General features: G+C 40.1%; 2 protein-coding genes across 2 annotated transcripts; both read right to left on the bottom strand.

The window, feature by feature from the left end:
- Positions 1–1,443: 1,443 nt before the first annotated feature.
- On the bottom strand, positions 1,444–5,079 carry ppp1r42 (protein phosphatase 1, regulatory subunit 42). Its single transcript, XM_061094231.1, has 6 exons — positions 4,948–5,079; positions 4,702–4,868; positions 4,475–4,613; positions 3,464–3,580; positions 1,721–1,838; positions 1,444–1,583 (listed from the first exon to the last, which is right to left on the bottom strand). The coding sequence occupies exons 1-6, from the start codon at positions 5,077–5,079 to the stop codon at positions 1,444–1,446; spliced, it is 813 nt and encodes a 270-aa protein (XP_060950214.1).
- Positions 5,080–8,910: 3,831 nt separating this feature from the next.
- cops5 (COP9 signalosome subunit 5) lies at positions 8,911–14,142 on the bottom strand. Its single transcript, XM_061093740.1, has 8 exons — positions 13,870–14,142; positions 12,810–13,044; positions 11,854–11,982; positions 11,375–11,440; positions 11,007–11,092; positions 10,711–10,822; positions 9,814–9,962; positions 8,911–9,182 (listed from the first exon to the last, which is right to left on the bottom strand). Exons 1-8 carry the CDS (start codon positions 14,004–14,006, stop codon positions 9,092–9,094), a joined length of 1,005 nt encoding a protein of 334 aa, XP_060949723.1. The 5' UTR covers positions 14,007–14,142; the 3' UTR covers positions 8,911–9,091.
- Between the last annotated feature and the right edge of the window lie 1,555 nt (positions 14,143–15,697).

The following is a 15,697-nucleotide window of genomic DNA, read 5'->3' as shown; positions in this document are numbered from 1 at the left end:
CGTGGCTCCTAAAAATTCATTTAAACATCTAGTAACAAGGATGACAACAGCTACATCCGTTTTATTACACACTATAACAGAGGGATGAGTCATTGATCCCAGATGAATAGATGAAAAGAAGCATGTGTTGTTGGCCTTGTAATGTCGGGGCAGAGCCATCATTCAGATTGTGCCACTCCACGTCTCCTGGATCATTTGTAGAAAAAGAAAAACCACACACACACACAACATCGGATTCATTTGTAAAATTTACCAATGTCTTCAGACCCCAAAAAATACAATTATAGATGAATCAGAAAGTGAGGAGGAGAAATGCAGCGGGGGTCAAAATTATGAACATAAAGCAAACTATTCATTATTTTGTTGTTTGATCTTCTTAACGTATTCCAGCCTTATTAAGCTACATTCATAACAATGCAGATTAAGTTAAGACAAAGAACAAATCAAAACATTAGAACATGTGACAGTATTTCTGTGAAACCAGACAAGGCAGACGATATAATCCAATGGGTCAAGAACCGCAAGGACTTGACAGCGATGGAGCTCACACCGAGTGGAGGACACGGACTATAAATAACAATATGATAAAAGAGCTGCAGCTGAATTGAACAGTTAATAAAGCAGAAGCTCTGTTAGTTCTGGGCTGTGGGTGGACAGGTCATCGGACTGGTGGGTTTGTCCTCAGCACCTTTGCCACTTTGTGAAGCCCCCTCATAGGAATCTTCAATGTTGTCGTTAATGTCCTTAGAGTTCAGATAAAACCAAAAGGAAGCAGATTATGGTTCAACAAGCATTGAAATCATCAGAATTTTGGCTTGGAATAGAGATCATTTTTTAAATTTAATTTTGGAGAGAAAGAAGACAGATTAGAGTGTTTGTAAACCTATTGGACATTGTCATCCATCAGAATTTAGACCCTTTAGCATGTAAATTCTATAGAAAAGCTGAATGTGTGTGTCTACAAAAGGCAATAATTAAATGGAGTCAGTCTAGAAAAAAGCGTGTACTCACAGCTGAGATCTGTGCGAGCGATGACAGTGGAGCTGAGAGACTGCTGTGGCTTCCACCTCTGCCTATTATGGCTGCAGACGTGACCGGGATGTGGACGCTGAGCCATATTGAAGTCATCTGGAATACAAACAAAGTCAGAAGAGAACACACACACACACACACACACACTCACTCAAATGTGTAAAACTGACCCAGAATAATTAAGTAAAGAATAATGACTAAAATGGGAACAGAAAATACTATAAAAGTCATTAAAATCAAGGGAACACATTTTTAGGGATTTTGAAATATATTAAAAATGATATGTTTCAAGAATGTAGCCCAGTATCCAAACTATCACATAAGCAGTGAACCTTAATAACCAACATCCATATTAAATCAGAAACGTGGATTGAGAGTGGGACAATAAAAGAAAGGTTCAGAATTGAGAGACTAACTTGTAAAGGGATCGGAGCTCAACGGTCCAGGCAGCAGGAGCGGGTTGTGTTTTTTCTTCTTGGCCTCTTTGGATGTTTTCCATCTAATGAGGAACTGTCTGGTGAACTCATTAATTTCCCTTCCGTCAAGAACCCCTGCAAAAATATATGAGGAATACAAAAAAAGAGAAAAAAATATATTTTGAATTATAAAAGTGAACATGTTACTATTAAATGAAAATAAATAATTATCAGTCAAATGCCATTGAGCAAGAAAATTTGTAATTCTCTACCGAGTGTTTCGCATGTGGTTATTAGACGATCTCTGTACTTTGGTTTTTTACTCGTAGGATTTCCTCTCAGATCCATTTGAAGCAGCTGAGGCCAGAAGCCAAACACATCCTCTAACTCCTGAAAATGCAGAAAAAGAGAATCTTTTACTCATGTGAGGTGTTTTCGTTTCAAATGGCAAATCCACACTCAATGACTAATAGAAAACTTTCTCTGAAACACATTTTTCTGATATGATAACTAATCAGAGACAAACATCAGAAAACTTTTAAAGACCCGGTGTAAGTGAATGCTAATGTGAAGTACAAGGGCCAGGGGAAAGTGCATAAACAACACATCAGTCTATTTTAATAAACAGTGTCGCCGGTGTCATGTAACTACAAGTTTTCTCCTGGGGCAGTGTGAGGCTGGCTCCTCCAGCGAGTTGCCTGCAGTTGTATGTTTATCTAAAGGCACATTAATCCAAGCCTGGAAATATGAATACTCTCTGGACACGCTCTGATTGTTCATTGCCTTCCTGTCTTGGCCAAAGCGCTTCCACTTTTCCAGCTCGTGCTGCAATCAGTTCAGAGGGGACCCCTGAGCACCGCGCGCTCCCAGGCTTTGATAAATGATCGTGTCAGGGCTGTCACTCAGAAGGCCCTCACCGAAGAGCAGCCCAGCCCCAAATTGCCCCCCACGCGGGGGTGTGGAGAGCAGCGAAGGCTGGATACTCGCTGAGCTTGGCCAGCTCTCTCGCCTGGACTAATGATGGGCCAGTTATGAACCTGTATTTGACCAGGGCTTCAATTCCCCCGTCCTCTCTGCCCTGCACACAGCTAACGGCCTCTGAAGATGCTCCCCATTTGTCACCCTGGCTGACTGCCTGTCATAATCTATTTTAAAAATCCATAACGTTTCCTCTGGACTCTGACCAAATGCACCGAAGAAGGGACTGATACTTTGGAGTGCTGTCTTTGCAGAATCAATATTGGCAGATGGGTTGAATAAATTATAGTTATCTGCTCAAAATGGCACGTGTACAACAATTACCTGCATCAACTTCTCGAAAGCAAATCATTGGTGCTGAGAAAGTAGCCTGAGCAAAGTAGTCGATAACTAAATGCTTTCAATGTGTCATCCGGGTGTGAAACACTAATAAAAAAGAGAAGAGGAATTATTCCCTTTTCATGAAGCCATCCACCGTTTCAGTGAGTAAATCAATTCAAACAGAAATATCAAGCAGGTCATTTTTCAAAGAAGTGACTGGGCATAAATCATATCTCTGCATCAGATGAATCTCCCATAAAGTTAAGTAGCGGTGGTTTAGGGTATCAAACAGAGGATTCTAAGGCAGAGAGGAAAAATCTGCCTCCCAAGGAAAAGGAGAAACTTGTGCTTGTTTAAAGCTGTCAGCGAGAAAAGTCTCAGGGGGAAAGGCTGGTTGATTTGTTGAATAATTCTGACCCTGTGCAAGTCATGCAGACTGGGAACCTATGGCAGGATTTGCAGGATTTGGTTCTTTAGAACCCTGTTCTCCATCTCATTTCACACATCACTGCAGAAAGCTACGGAACAATATTCATGATGACCTGATCAACTAATCGTGGAATGTTGACTTAAATATGGCATGTCATGCTGTGATGTGGGACTATTTACTTTGACTGCAGCGCACAGCACACAGCCAGTATCTACCTCTGTCGCACTGGAGAAGAATCCCTGAAGTGCAGCTAATTTCAGACACTTAAAGAAGAAGCTATATTTACCTCCAGGTTGTGTAATTCATTGTCAGCAGCAGAAAAATTCTGGATTTCCCTCAGCACTGCCAGGTCCCTGATATCATCAATGTTGTTGTTACTGATATTCAGAACACAAAGAGATTCCTGTGCAAATAAAACAGGTTTCATTTTACAGTCAATAAAATGAGAGAATATCACAAATAAGCATAACATAAAGAAGCCCCGGGAGAAAAGGAGGAGACGGAGCAAATCAATTGCATTTAAAATATAAACAGTATGAACACAACTTCCCATAAAAAGGAGAAAATCGCATGGAACATTAAAATGTGTTTATTATGGACACACATACTCAAAGAAAATACCACCGTCTACAATTTGTTTCTGAGAGGAACAACATTACAAAACTATTGTGTGTGTCCAAAATAAATCCAAACTTATGGTACAGTTTTTATCTTTTTATTGGTTTTTGATCCATTTGGATTAAGCATCTGCATCTGGCCTCTTTATGAGCCTGAACTTATAGGATCATGTCCAAATCATACTCTTAGATAGTGCTGCTGCTAAATATTCATCTTGGTTTGAAGTTCTCTAACGGCACATTTATAAAAAGCTGGAACTCTTCAAATTTGCACAGCAATTTCATTAATTATCCAAACAAACAAGAAGCTGAGACTTTTGGTGTGTTTATCCATGGCCTGGCCAGTAAACGCAGTAAACAGACCTAACTGATTTGTCAGACCAGAGAGAGCCACAGAGGTCCCTTTGACATCATCAAACCCAGCACAATATTCTGCTTTTACAGGGATCACTCGTCTCGTAGAAATCTGAAATCTTTTACACTGGATGTGATCACCTACCGGCTTGATACGCCACACACATTATTATTTAAAAGAGTTAAAATGAGCCTTTTTCTCTGACCTTTTCATGACTTAATACCTATAATTTCAAAGGAAGACAACTCAAATCATTTAGGGAGTGTGTATGAACCTTATTTTCTCAAACTAAACTTGTACTGAACAGTGTGAAAATACGTCATACAGCGAGTGAGAGGAGAGTCCTGGGGTCAAAGAGCAGCTTTTCCCCTGGTGCCAGCTTCTGATTCTCCAGATGAAGCTCCTTGAGCTCGCGGAGCTGCTCTAAGCCCTCCAATACTGCAATCCGGTTTCCACCAAGATACCTGCAGAGACGGAAAAACCAAACTAATGTTTCCACAGACCTCAAGCTCCACGAACGGGACAACAATGAGTTCAACTTTATACACTCACAGTTTGGAGAGCATCTGCAGATTGGAGAGATTTTCTATACGAGCAATGTTGTTGTTCTGCATATACAGATGGGTGAGGTTGGAGGCAGAGCCGAGGTTGCAGATGTTTGTGATCTGATTGTCGTACAGGTACAGAACAGTGAGGTTTTTGCACATGGAGACATCTCCCTGAAAGTCAAATGAAAACATGAGGCATAGAAGAGCAAGAAAAGCAAAGAATGGATGACGTTCCTTAACGGACACTTACAATGTCTTCGATGTTCTTGCTGGAGAAGTGAAGGTGCGTGAGTGTCTTGAGGTAGTCTGGGAAGGAGAGGCCCCTTTTCTTCTTGAAGTGGTTTCTGGATTTAGCGATCAGATCTATGTTCAGCTGTACCATGGTGGCTGCTCACAGACACACCTTCAGAAAGGATCCTTTTCAGCTTCAGCCAAGCGTTCAGCCCGCAGCACAGACTACAGCTGTCTGTCCATCTGTCGGTCTGGGAGACAAATACACGTGTGAGCTGAAAAAGACATAAGCAGGCAAACCGAGGTTTCCTCTGTTTATCTATTGAGGCCAACTTACTTCAGCCATCGGGATCATAGATGACAAATTGTCAAACACTAGACTATAAGCGGCCTAAATCCGAACTGTCCATTCACAGTTGGGGATATTTGATGGAAAAACATCATTGTTCTCCAGCAAACTTGCTAAGAGGCCAAACGTAGAGTGACCACTCAATCTTTGTTGCAATTAGAGGGTTCAATTCCCTGAGCTTCTTCTGTACCCACGGGGCTCATATATTAGCTGGACCTGACACTGAGATATGAAATGTTGCACTTTGAACTCCACTCAGAGGCATTATTTTACATCACCTCTCCTTTGCTGGTTGTACAGAGTGTAGCTAGCTAACACAAGGAGAGGGACTGGTAGGGGGTGATCGATAAGAGCTGAAGTATGGACAGACGCTAATGACGTGAACTTACGAACCTCGGAGGATCTTCTCTCGCTTGGGAGCAGCAGTTTATCACTGTCAAACACAGTGCGCCACACTCAAAGGTGTCCGGGTGCAGTTCGTGAGGAACATAGATTAAAACAATGTAAATATCCACAACATGTCGGTGATACCATCCACGTGTAGTTACAGGAGCCCAAAAATCGAATTTCCCCTTTGTACGTTGAATGTGTCAGTTATAAGTTAAACCCTCCTACCTCTCTGCTCGATGAAGAATTTCCAAAAACGGGCATGTTAGGCCATTTCTACGAAGTTTTACAGCGAACAGCAACGGAGCAATGTCGTTTTGTTTGAGACGAGAAGCGCAGTTGCCGTGGAAACTACGGAAGCAGCGCCGCTGTCACAGCTGATCGGTCAGGACGAGCGAGGAGATCGTACAGGCACTTCCGGTGTCAACAGAATCTGCCACTGATATGTAAAGGACCTTTGTTGCCCCAGTGGTTGAAAGGCAGCTGCCTATGATGGGTAACTCAGCACTCATCTTGTTATTTGTTATCTTTAACAAATATTATTTGGGTTAAAAAATAAACCTTTTTAACTATAATCAATATTATGGGACAAGTGCAATATTTATTAAACTAAATTATATTGATTGATATGAATAGGAAATTTATTTAAATGCTGTAAATACATGGACAACTGCAAATACTGGACAGACAAATTAGATCCTGCTCTGTTATTCTACTAACTACACCATAATAATGCTTTCTTTTCAAATATTTCATAGATTTTAGAAATTCAACAGGAATGTTGCAAACTATTTAGGTGCCGGAGCACTGACAGACAGTGAGGCCCTTTTGAAATTGTAAGGATTATTATTATTATTATTATTCAATAAATTGGCTCTTTGAGGGCTTTAACATTCTTACAAAAATTTGCAGAAAATTAGAAAGTGGTGAAAATGTACGTATTCCGGAGGAATTTTCATGATCAGAGTCCAAGCCTGAACAGCTCTAGGTGTCAATATTTCCTCAGGCTCATAGCGCCACCTATCAATCAGTGTGAAAATGAAGTTGTTGTAATTATTATTCATTTTTTCAGGCAAAAGGCAAAAGGCATGCAACGCTTCAAAATGCATGTGCTCGGCCGCTCAGTGCTGCTTTGCAGTCCTAGACATTTCAGAAATTGTATTTGATAGTTGGTACTTTCCAGGGTTGAGCAATCCTGGTTTTAGTATATATTTTATTTCATAGGTAATATCCTAATATCTAAGAGCTACAACAGCAGTCAATCAGTAGTCAATCATTTTATGCTGCTTTGGATACACATTTCAGAGAAAACCATTGTATATATATTCTACTCTAGTACATATATTTGACAGCCTTACTTAAAAGTTACTTTTATATTTTTGGATTTTAGATACTGGATGATTTAACATGCTTTAAAAACCTATTGCTTGTTTCTGACGCTTTACAACAATCACAGTGTGGGACACATTTAATTTAATATAATTCTGAAAATTCAAGCAAAACCTTCTAGTTTCTAGTAAAGTTGGATTAAATAAAAGTTACTAATAAGTAATGAATACTAATAAAGTTGAGGGTCTTACAATGTCCTTAACTGTACAACTTTCTGCTGTTCATATTTACTAACTAACGCTTTTTGCAGCTACTGTGGCACAAGCTACTCTGTGCCTATGTGTCAAAGTGTAAGTGCACAGCGTGATGTGTCAGGACCACAGCATTCTTCTCCCACTGACCCCTGCATTGTTGATCTATATCATGCCATGACCTGGGTTTCCTGTGAGGGAGCGACTTTACGCCACTTATGCAGGACCACATGTCTGAGAGGGGGTGTAGCACCTCTCTGAGCCGGGCTCCAACACTTCACACACAACACTGTGCTCGTAGGGTTCATTCTGCTGAGAGCCAAAACTAAACAGAGCATCTGAATACTTCAGCTATTAGTCATGAGCTTTATCAACCTGCTGCTCTCATACCCGTGTCATTTACCATCATATATTTTAGTGGGAACAGCAAAGTTGAAGGCATTCCACTGCAATATGTGAAAGCATTTTTATAGTAATGGAGAACATACTTTGTGCTAAATATTAAAATAATAAAGTAAGGGAAATTGATTTTTGGCTGCCCACAATTTGACTTGATTAGAATTTACATACATTTACCTATTCCACCTTTAGTCATGCATACAAATGTCCATCTGGTGATAATCAAAATATTTACATGTCCAATGAGTTCAATGTGTTTCATTGGTTCTTAAATCACCATGGAAGACAGAACATTGGAAGCAACTATTTTAAGTGCATACTCTGAATACTTTCTCAGCTCTGTGACAGTCATCCATGTAAAACATTTAAATATCTGGCAAAAACATGAGCTCTTCAGAGGAACATGTGTTCGATTGAACCTATACAATAATCTAAGAAAAAAAACAAATTACATTAAAATATAGCGCTATAAATGTCATATTCCTAAACCACTGCACTGAGCACCCTGAATTTCAAGACACACCTTTATAATACTTAAAGAAAATCATTATAAGAAGTGGTGCCAAAGCTCATGCATATGAGAAAAAACAGACGCCTACTCTGCCCCGCTGGGATTCTCTGCTTTGCGATACATGACATAAAAAATATACATTTAGCCATTACAATACCATGAAAAAGACATGACACAAACCCAGGCCAAAGCAGCTGTCTGTGAAAAACACAGGCAGACTCGGCGAGTGTCTGCTTCGATGGAGAGCAGACACGTTGGGTGAATGGACTCCAGTGTGTGCGGCTTCTGTTTCTGCACTGCATCACTGCCACACCACAACCTGACGAGCCGGCCACTTCGCTGGACTGTGTACCACCAAGAGCCAAACTGTGCAGGGAGTGACTCCGCAGAGACGTCCCACACACGGCAGCCCATTCCATTTGAGCCTATGCAGAGACTTGAATTTGTTGTTCCATTATGTAACGCCGTGACAGACTGCGCTTGAAAGGCTGACTGGTCCTCGGCCGGGCTGCAGCTGAGCACAGGCCCGATGTGTAAGAGGATTTGTAACAACAGCCAGAGCGTGACGGCAAGCAATAACGCAGTGCACCTTAAGAATCTGTATTATATTTATATGGAAGATTGAATACATGAAGACGAATATCCAGTGAATTTGATAAACTACCCAGGTACAAAATCTGCTTAAGCTGCATAACACTGACCAGAAAAAAATACCAAAATTTTATCTAAAAGTATGAAAATACACACATTAAGTACTGGCATTTTTTATATATCTTTTTTTATTTTTTTGGAGCAGGAGTCCTTGCTGTATTCCTTAGCTACCTAAAACACAAAAAATTTGAATAAAAAAAAAAAAGAATCACCATAAACCAGTAAGTGCTGGACATGCACAAGTAAACATTTCCAGGTGAAATCCAAATCAGCTCATTGTCCAGGTTTAATTGGCAGATGTGTTGATTTGATTGAAGAGTTTGTCCTTGATGACCTGAGACATCAGGCCGTGAATCGCCTCGATGGTCGTCTTGCAGCTAAAACAGAACACGGTGGAAAATGGAGATCAGTAATTACCTCCAGCAAAACAGATACAGTGTCCAGAGATGTAACATTCACCCTGGTACCAGTAGACCTCCAACAATAATACATAGTAAAGTTATATCTATTGTGTCTTCCTGTGAATCTGATATCAGTGATAATTAATCTCAAATATATTTAATAATATAGCACAAAAAAGACCAAATCAATGAAAAAAGGAATTAGATTTAGTCTAGAGTTGAAATAATAACAATTAGTAATTTTGTATACAAAGAGATATATTGATTGATTGAGAAAATAATCTGATTATTCAATAATAAACATAATCCGTGACGGCCCAAATTCAAACCTCTAACAATGATTTTTAATTGAAATTAAAAAAGAATTTAATTGAAATAATTTGTTAAATGTACTTTAAAAAATACATATTAATTATAAACACAAGAATATATATTATCCTTTAATTGAGTTAAATGCTGTTAATCACACTGTAAAATTTTTATAAAAGTTACACCATCCACTACTTTCCTTTTAGGATGTACAATATAGAGCAAGCGATGTGAAAGCAGCCACACTCAGCGCTGATCTTTTACTGCCCACAAGTGTTAAATAAAGAAAAACATTTACCTGTCTCGTGTTGCTTTGGCCAGTTTGTCCTCAGACTTCCTGTCATGTGTGTCCAACCCGAGCATGAAGCTGCCTCTGCCCAGCTGTGCCTCTGACTGCTCCAGCTTCTCAGACAGGTCAAACACTTGGCCTGTGGTGTAGTCCGAATTCTGACCATCCAACACACACACACACACACACACAAACAAACACATAGAAGCCAATTCATGCACAATTTGACAACAAAAGCTTGACAACCGATTTTCCACAAAGAACAAGATTGTTTTGCAGCAAATCTGTGTAACAAGCTGCAGGAGCCGCCTGTGCTCCGCGGTGAATGAAAAGAAGACTGAGAAGAGTTTGCTTAAGGTGAGGCCATGTTTTTAGTGGAAAAGGTAATTAAACCACAATGACACAGGGGCCCCTGACGAGGGTGACAGTGTAGCAACTGACAAAGCCCGTCACCCGTGGAGCAGCTCGTTCTTGACATCTAGTCAATTCATCTTCATCCAGAATGCCAAAGAGCTAACTGTTTGGATAAGCCCGATGCCTATTTAGACTGCTTAGTGAAGCTCGGGACAGAGTGACTGCGACCACAATGGGAATTCACATGAGGGCTTTTCAATCTTTACAATGAACTCCTGGGTGAAAGCAGATGATCCATGATGAATCACAACGGCGTCTGTGTCATTAGCGCCAGGTCCAACTTTTAATACTTATAACCCTTATTCGAAAGTTTCAAATTAAGCTTATTACTAACATCAATAAACAGAGGCGCTTTGCTAATAGGCAGCAATAAATCACAGCATCACAAGCTGATGACTGCATGTCTCAATGAGTTATAGTGTAATATTTAACCATAAATCAAAATGTCAAACAATTAGCGAACATTTTGGATTTTTGAAGTTGCCTTCTTACCGTGAGGAGACTTGAGGAGCTTAAGGTATTGACCCAGTATTTATTCCAAAGGAGTTCCAGGAGCTTTCTATCGAGGGAGGACTTAAAGTAAGTTACCTCCAAGGCATAATACCTGAAAGAGATGAATCAAAACAAAAACATCAGCTATGTACAGCATAGTAACACAATCGAACAGTAAAGAACAAAGTTCATTACAGTACTGTAATTAAGGTAAAAATTATGTACACAATGTGGGTCTTATGTTAGTATTAAATATGGCGAGAACAATTTAATAGACTGTATATGTTAACACTCACTGTTTGCAGTGAACACCAAAGTCTTCAATCTTGTTGAGAGGTATTGTCTGATATTCTGAGGGTCCTTCATCAGGAGGTTTGTAACCCTGAAAATCCAAAGAGGAAATACTGAGAACAAACAACAACATTTTCTCCAATGTATATATCTATAGGTAATAATAAACAAATAATTAAGAGATGATTGTATCGCCTAGTCCTAAAATGGAACCAAATAAGAAATAAAGGCAATAGAACTGAAGTACAAGACTTAAACTAAAACTGTAAACTACAAATATGAACAGAAAATGGTTATAAGAATCATTAATAGCATTTTTTTTTATTACTTTGAAATGTATACTCTTAAAAGGGAACTGCGGTCTTTGCTTTACCTTTGGGTAGGTTCTGAAGGCGCCAAGGTTGACTTTCCCTGCAGAAATAGTCCGAGTGGGGTCGATCTGTAGGAAGCAAGATACAGTAGAACAGGAAAACAAAGTCAGGGGTCAAACGAACCTCTGGGGATTACTCAGATCTGGCCACCAGGAGCCTTTTGCTGTTGCTGTCAGTGTGCTGAAAATAGGCACTTAATTAGACAATGCCCGTGGCATTTAAGCACCGCTGAACCGAATGAAGTATAAATAACATATATGGTTGCAATAGCAAAATATTAATCTGTACAACACGGAAACCTACAACTCATGAATCAAAAATGTCACCCCGTTCTCAGTTACACCCACAGCAACGTGTATCGTCATATTAAGAATGAAAAGAGCTCACTTTCCAAAACTACTTTTTAATGAGGTGCAATTAGAAATCACTGTTTAACAAGTGTTTGACTTGAAATAGCAATGGTTCCTGTTTCCTGTCTTACCACAACAGCCACAAATGGCTCCTGAAACTGCTGGTTGAGCATCTGAGTGCTGACATCGATGCCCGACAGCCAGCAGCCGTAGCCTGGATGACTGTGGTACCAGCCAATGGCGTTCTCCAGACGGCCAACCTGAGGGAAAAGAGATAAGACGGAGGTTGTTATCCAAGATATGAAGCCTTTACCATATGAAAACTATTACACTGGAAAAATTATTGAAAAACACAAATAGTCTGAAAATATTGATTGATTATAATTGTTTTGTTTTCTAAGAGAAAAATCATGTCTAGAGGAGCAATGCCTGAGAGTATTTAACATGAATAACAATTTGAGGTTGGACTTTAAAAGAAATGACAAGAGTATTGAACAATACTGATGACACAGAGGTGCAGGATATGAATAACCATTCTCTGTCACTGGATGAGAAATATACTATACTGTAGTATTTATATAGGAACTGCCTTCCTTGCCTTATGAATAAATATGGTTAATAACATCTACAGGAAGTGATGATATATCTGATATTAAATTATATATTAGAGGGCATTGTGCATTTCACCTTTTACTTCATTTTTTATAGCTTTTATCTTTTATATATTTTTATATAGATATGTTTATGTCTAAATAAATGCTACCTTGTATAAATATTAGAAAAAGTGAGTAAATAAGAAGTAAATAGTGAGTAAATATATATTGTTTTTCTTATGTGTGGTGTATTTATTGTGTTTTTATGTTCATTGTATGCACCAATAACCAAAGCAAATTCCAGGTAGTTGTAAACCTGCTACTTGGCAATAAATACGTTCTGATTCTGATTCTGATATTGGCCAATAAATAAATATAGTTGATAACATCTACGTTCAGTGATGAACTATAAAGCATCACGTTATAACTACACATGAAGGGTTTGATTCTAAATGTCTTCGCCATGATTAAAGTCAGGTGTGTGGGTGTCAGACCTGTTTGGCATTTTCAATGTACGCTGCCATGTACTCGTAGGCTGCAGCCTGGGCGTTAACTCTGGTCTCTGTGCCCTCCACCGGCAGAGCAAAGCTGTCCATGATCATCATGGTTTCGCCGTCGACCTTCCCCAGCATGAGGCCCATCACCTCCAGGTTTCCTCCGGACCTGGCGTGCATCACCATCTTCAGCAGGGCCAGAGCTGAGATCTTACAGTACTTGAAGTAGTGGTGACTGTAGAGGCAAAGAAACGTCACCTGATCAACACCAGCTACATTACGTATTAGGGATGGGGGGAAAAATCGATTCAGTTACAAATCGCGATTCTTGTGAATGACGATTTTTTTTTTTTTTTAAACATATTTACTGGTTTATACCGAGGGGATATATGGGGGGAGCAACATCACCCCAGAGCATTTTGACCAGCTCTTGTTTTTGCCCAAGAATCTAAACATACCCAAGCACTAGCTTTGCATCGCCTACATGCAAACAACGATAGCCTACTTTTTGTTTATTTCAAAGTTTATATTTTAAGTAAACTTTTATTCATTCTATTTAATTTACCTTTTATTTATTGTTTAAAAGTGGCATACTTTTCTTAATCTGTCAGTTTGTGTGCAGTCATTAAGTTAATGTTAATATTTGAAATAAAACTTGTAAAGCTCTAAGTGAATAACTGGTATTGTATTTGAAGGTATGATTCAACATTTTTCCATGGTCCAGTATTTAAAAAAAAAAATAACCAAAAGAAATCCCAGGAAATCGTAATATCGAATCGCAATACTTACAGAATCGCAATACCCACAGAATCGCAATACATATCGTATCGCCACCTAAATATCGTGATAGTATCGTATCGGGAGGTCCCTGCCGATTCCCGTCCCTATTACGTATGGTATTCAAGGAATACGATACGGTTGTGAATAGCTACCACGCAGTTAGCTAACAACAAACTGCTAACTCATGACCAAACTGTATTGAACTATAGTGACACGTTAAGGTTCCAGACATTTACCCGAAAACAAACCAGTCACTACACCACTGCTGTTGTGTACTTACTCCTTCGTCCATGGCTTGGCAGCGAGGATTTCTTGTTGCTGCTTTTTGTCGTACTTGTAGATCTCATCGATGCTCTGCACCTCCTGCATGCTGTTGGACATCTCCCATGTCTTCTGCGCGGTGCTGCTGCCCGCCATGACGAGCTGTGACGAACACACACACGGACCCGAGCTCAGAGAAGCGAGGACTCGGTTGTTGTTGTTGTTGTTGTTGTTGTTGTTGTTTTCTAAGCGTTTGTTAGCGGAGCAGAGGCGAGAACGTCCATTCACTCAGGCGGCCATGACAGTGAGTGATACCAACACCACGACTCGCAGTCACAGGGGGACGTTCGTGCTAATGTCCACGCTATATAACATTAATGTGTTTGGCTAGTGACACAGCGTTATTGACGTTATAACTAAACCGCGTTCGTCATAATCTAACACGGCACTCCAGCTATTTATCTAGTGTTATCCAGATTTAAAGTAGAAGCACCCCTCCCTCAGAGGAAAGTGGTAAAGTCCCAGAGAGGACGCGAACTGACAGTTAATGAGGCACTGACATCTAGCGGCGCTCAGTGGAACTGCACAGTCTCAGGTTAGAAATACAGAGACGAGCTTTTTCTTTTTTTACTCTACAGCTCCCAGCGCTGAACTTGTAAACAGGCCTGATGTTAGGCCAGTGCCTTTAAGTGTGTGTGTGTGTGTGTGTGTGTGTGTGTGTGTGTGTGTGTGTGTGTGTGTGTGTGTGTGTGTGTGTGTGTGTGTGTGGGTGTGCGTGCGTGTGTGCGTGTGTGTAAGAGAGTGAGTGGTGAAGTGAGAGAGAGGAAGAGCAAAGGAAGTAAAAGAAGAAGTGAATAGAATAGAGAATAGTTGTACAGTGCTGGGAAATAAGAACAGCAGCTTCTCCAGGCCAGGTGAAGTGTCCTCCATCATTGTTCAGCTGCTGACAAGGTGATGTTTGTTTAACCTGGAGCAAGAAGCGGCTTCAGCCCGGGAGGAAACCAGGCTTCTCACCTGTACTTCCCGACTGCGGTCTCCGTGTTAACCTAGCATGAGAGGTTAACACGGAGGGTTTTTCACGAATCGACAAAACTGCAGCTAATCGTCAACAAGGAAGGACAATTCTTCTATTGGCGACGACGACGAATCGCGGTACTTGATTATTTACTCCGTTTGTTCACTTTACTTCTCGGGAATCGAGCCATGAAACGTCACCAAATGTAATCTGGAGTGCTGTGTGAATGTAAACAGATATAAGGAAGCAGTGTCCTCAGATATATGTTCTTTGTTTTACCTAGGTTATATGTAGCTTCTCCCAGGAGGAGCGTTTGTTTCATGGTTGCCCCTAGCAACGCAATGATGCTCTCTCTAACAAGGAGTCGAAAGATATTAATAAAAGATACTGATACTGACAATACAGTCTTTGACTTCTTACCTATCCATAGGCACCAATATCATGCTTTTAGATCTATCTAATAAAGTTTCATAAACCAGTGTATATCTCATTGAATAAATCACAAGCAGCTTTGGTTGCTCTCAGTGTGGTGGCACGGATAGTTGTCCACACACACTGTGACAGACAGCTGCCTCCAAACAGTGTGGCAACAAATGCAGATGCCTTTAAAAAGTGTGGCAAGTTGGCAACAAAGGCTGCTGCCTTTAAACAGTTTGGCATCATAGGCAAAAAAACAGTGAATGCAGATGCAGCTGCCTCTGCATATCAGTAGCTCTTTCTGTTGCATGCAGACATGCAAATGGAGGTATGTAAAATGTATATGCTTTATCAATCCCCTTGTAACTGTTAATGTGCTTGTTAGGGTTTTATTCAATTTGATATGTGAATGTTC

This window comes from Limanda limanda, chromosome 20 (genome assembly GCF_963576545.1).
Source record: "Limanda limanda chromosome 20, fLimLim1.1, whole genome shotgun sequence".
NCBI classification, from domain to species: Eukaryota; Metazoa; Chordata; class Actinopteri; order Pleuronectiformes; family Pleuronectidae; genus Limanda; species Limanda limanda.
This window is presented reverse-complemented; position numbering and strand designations above follow the sequence as displayed.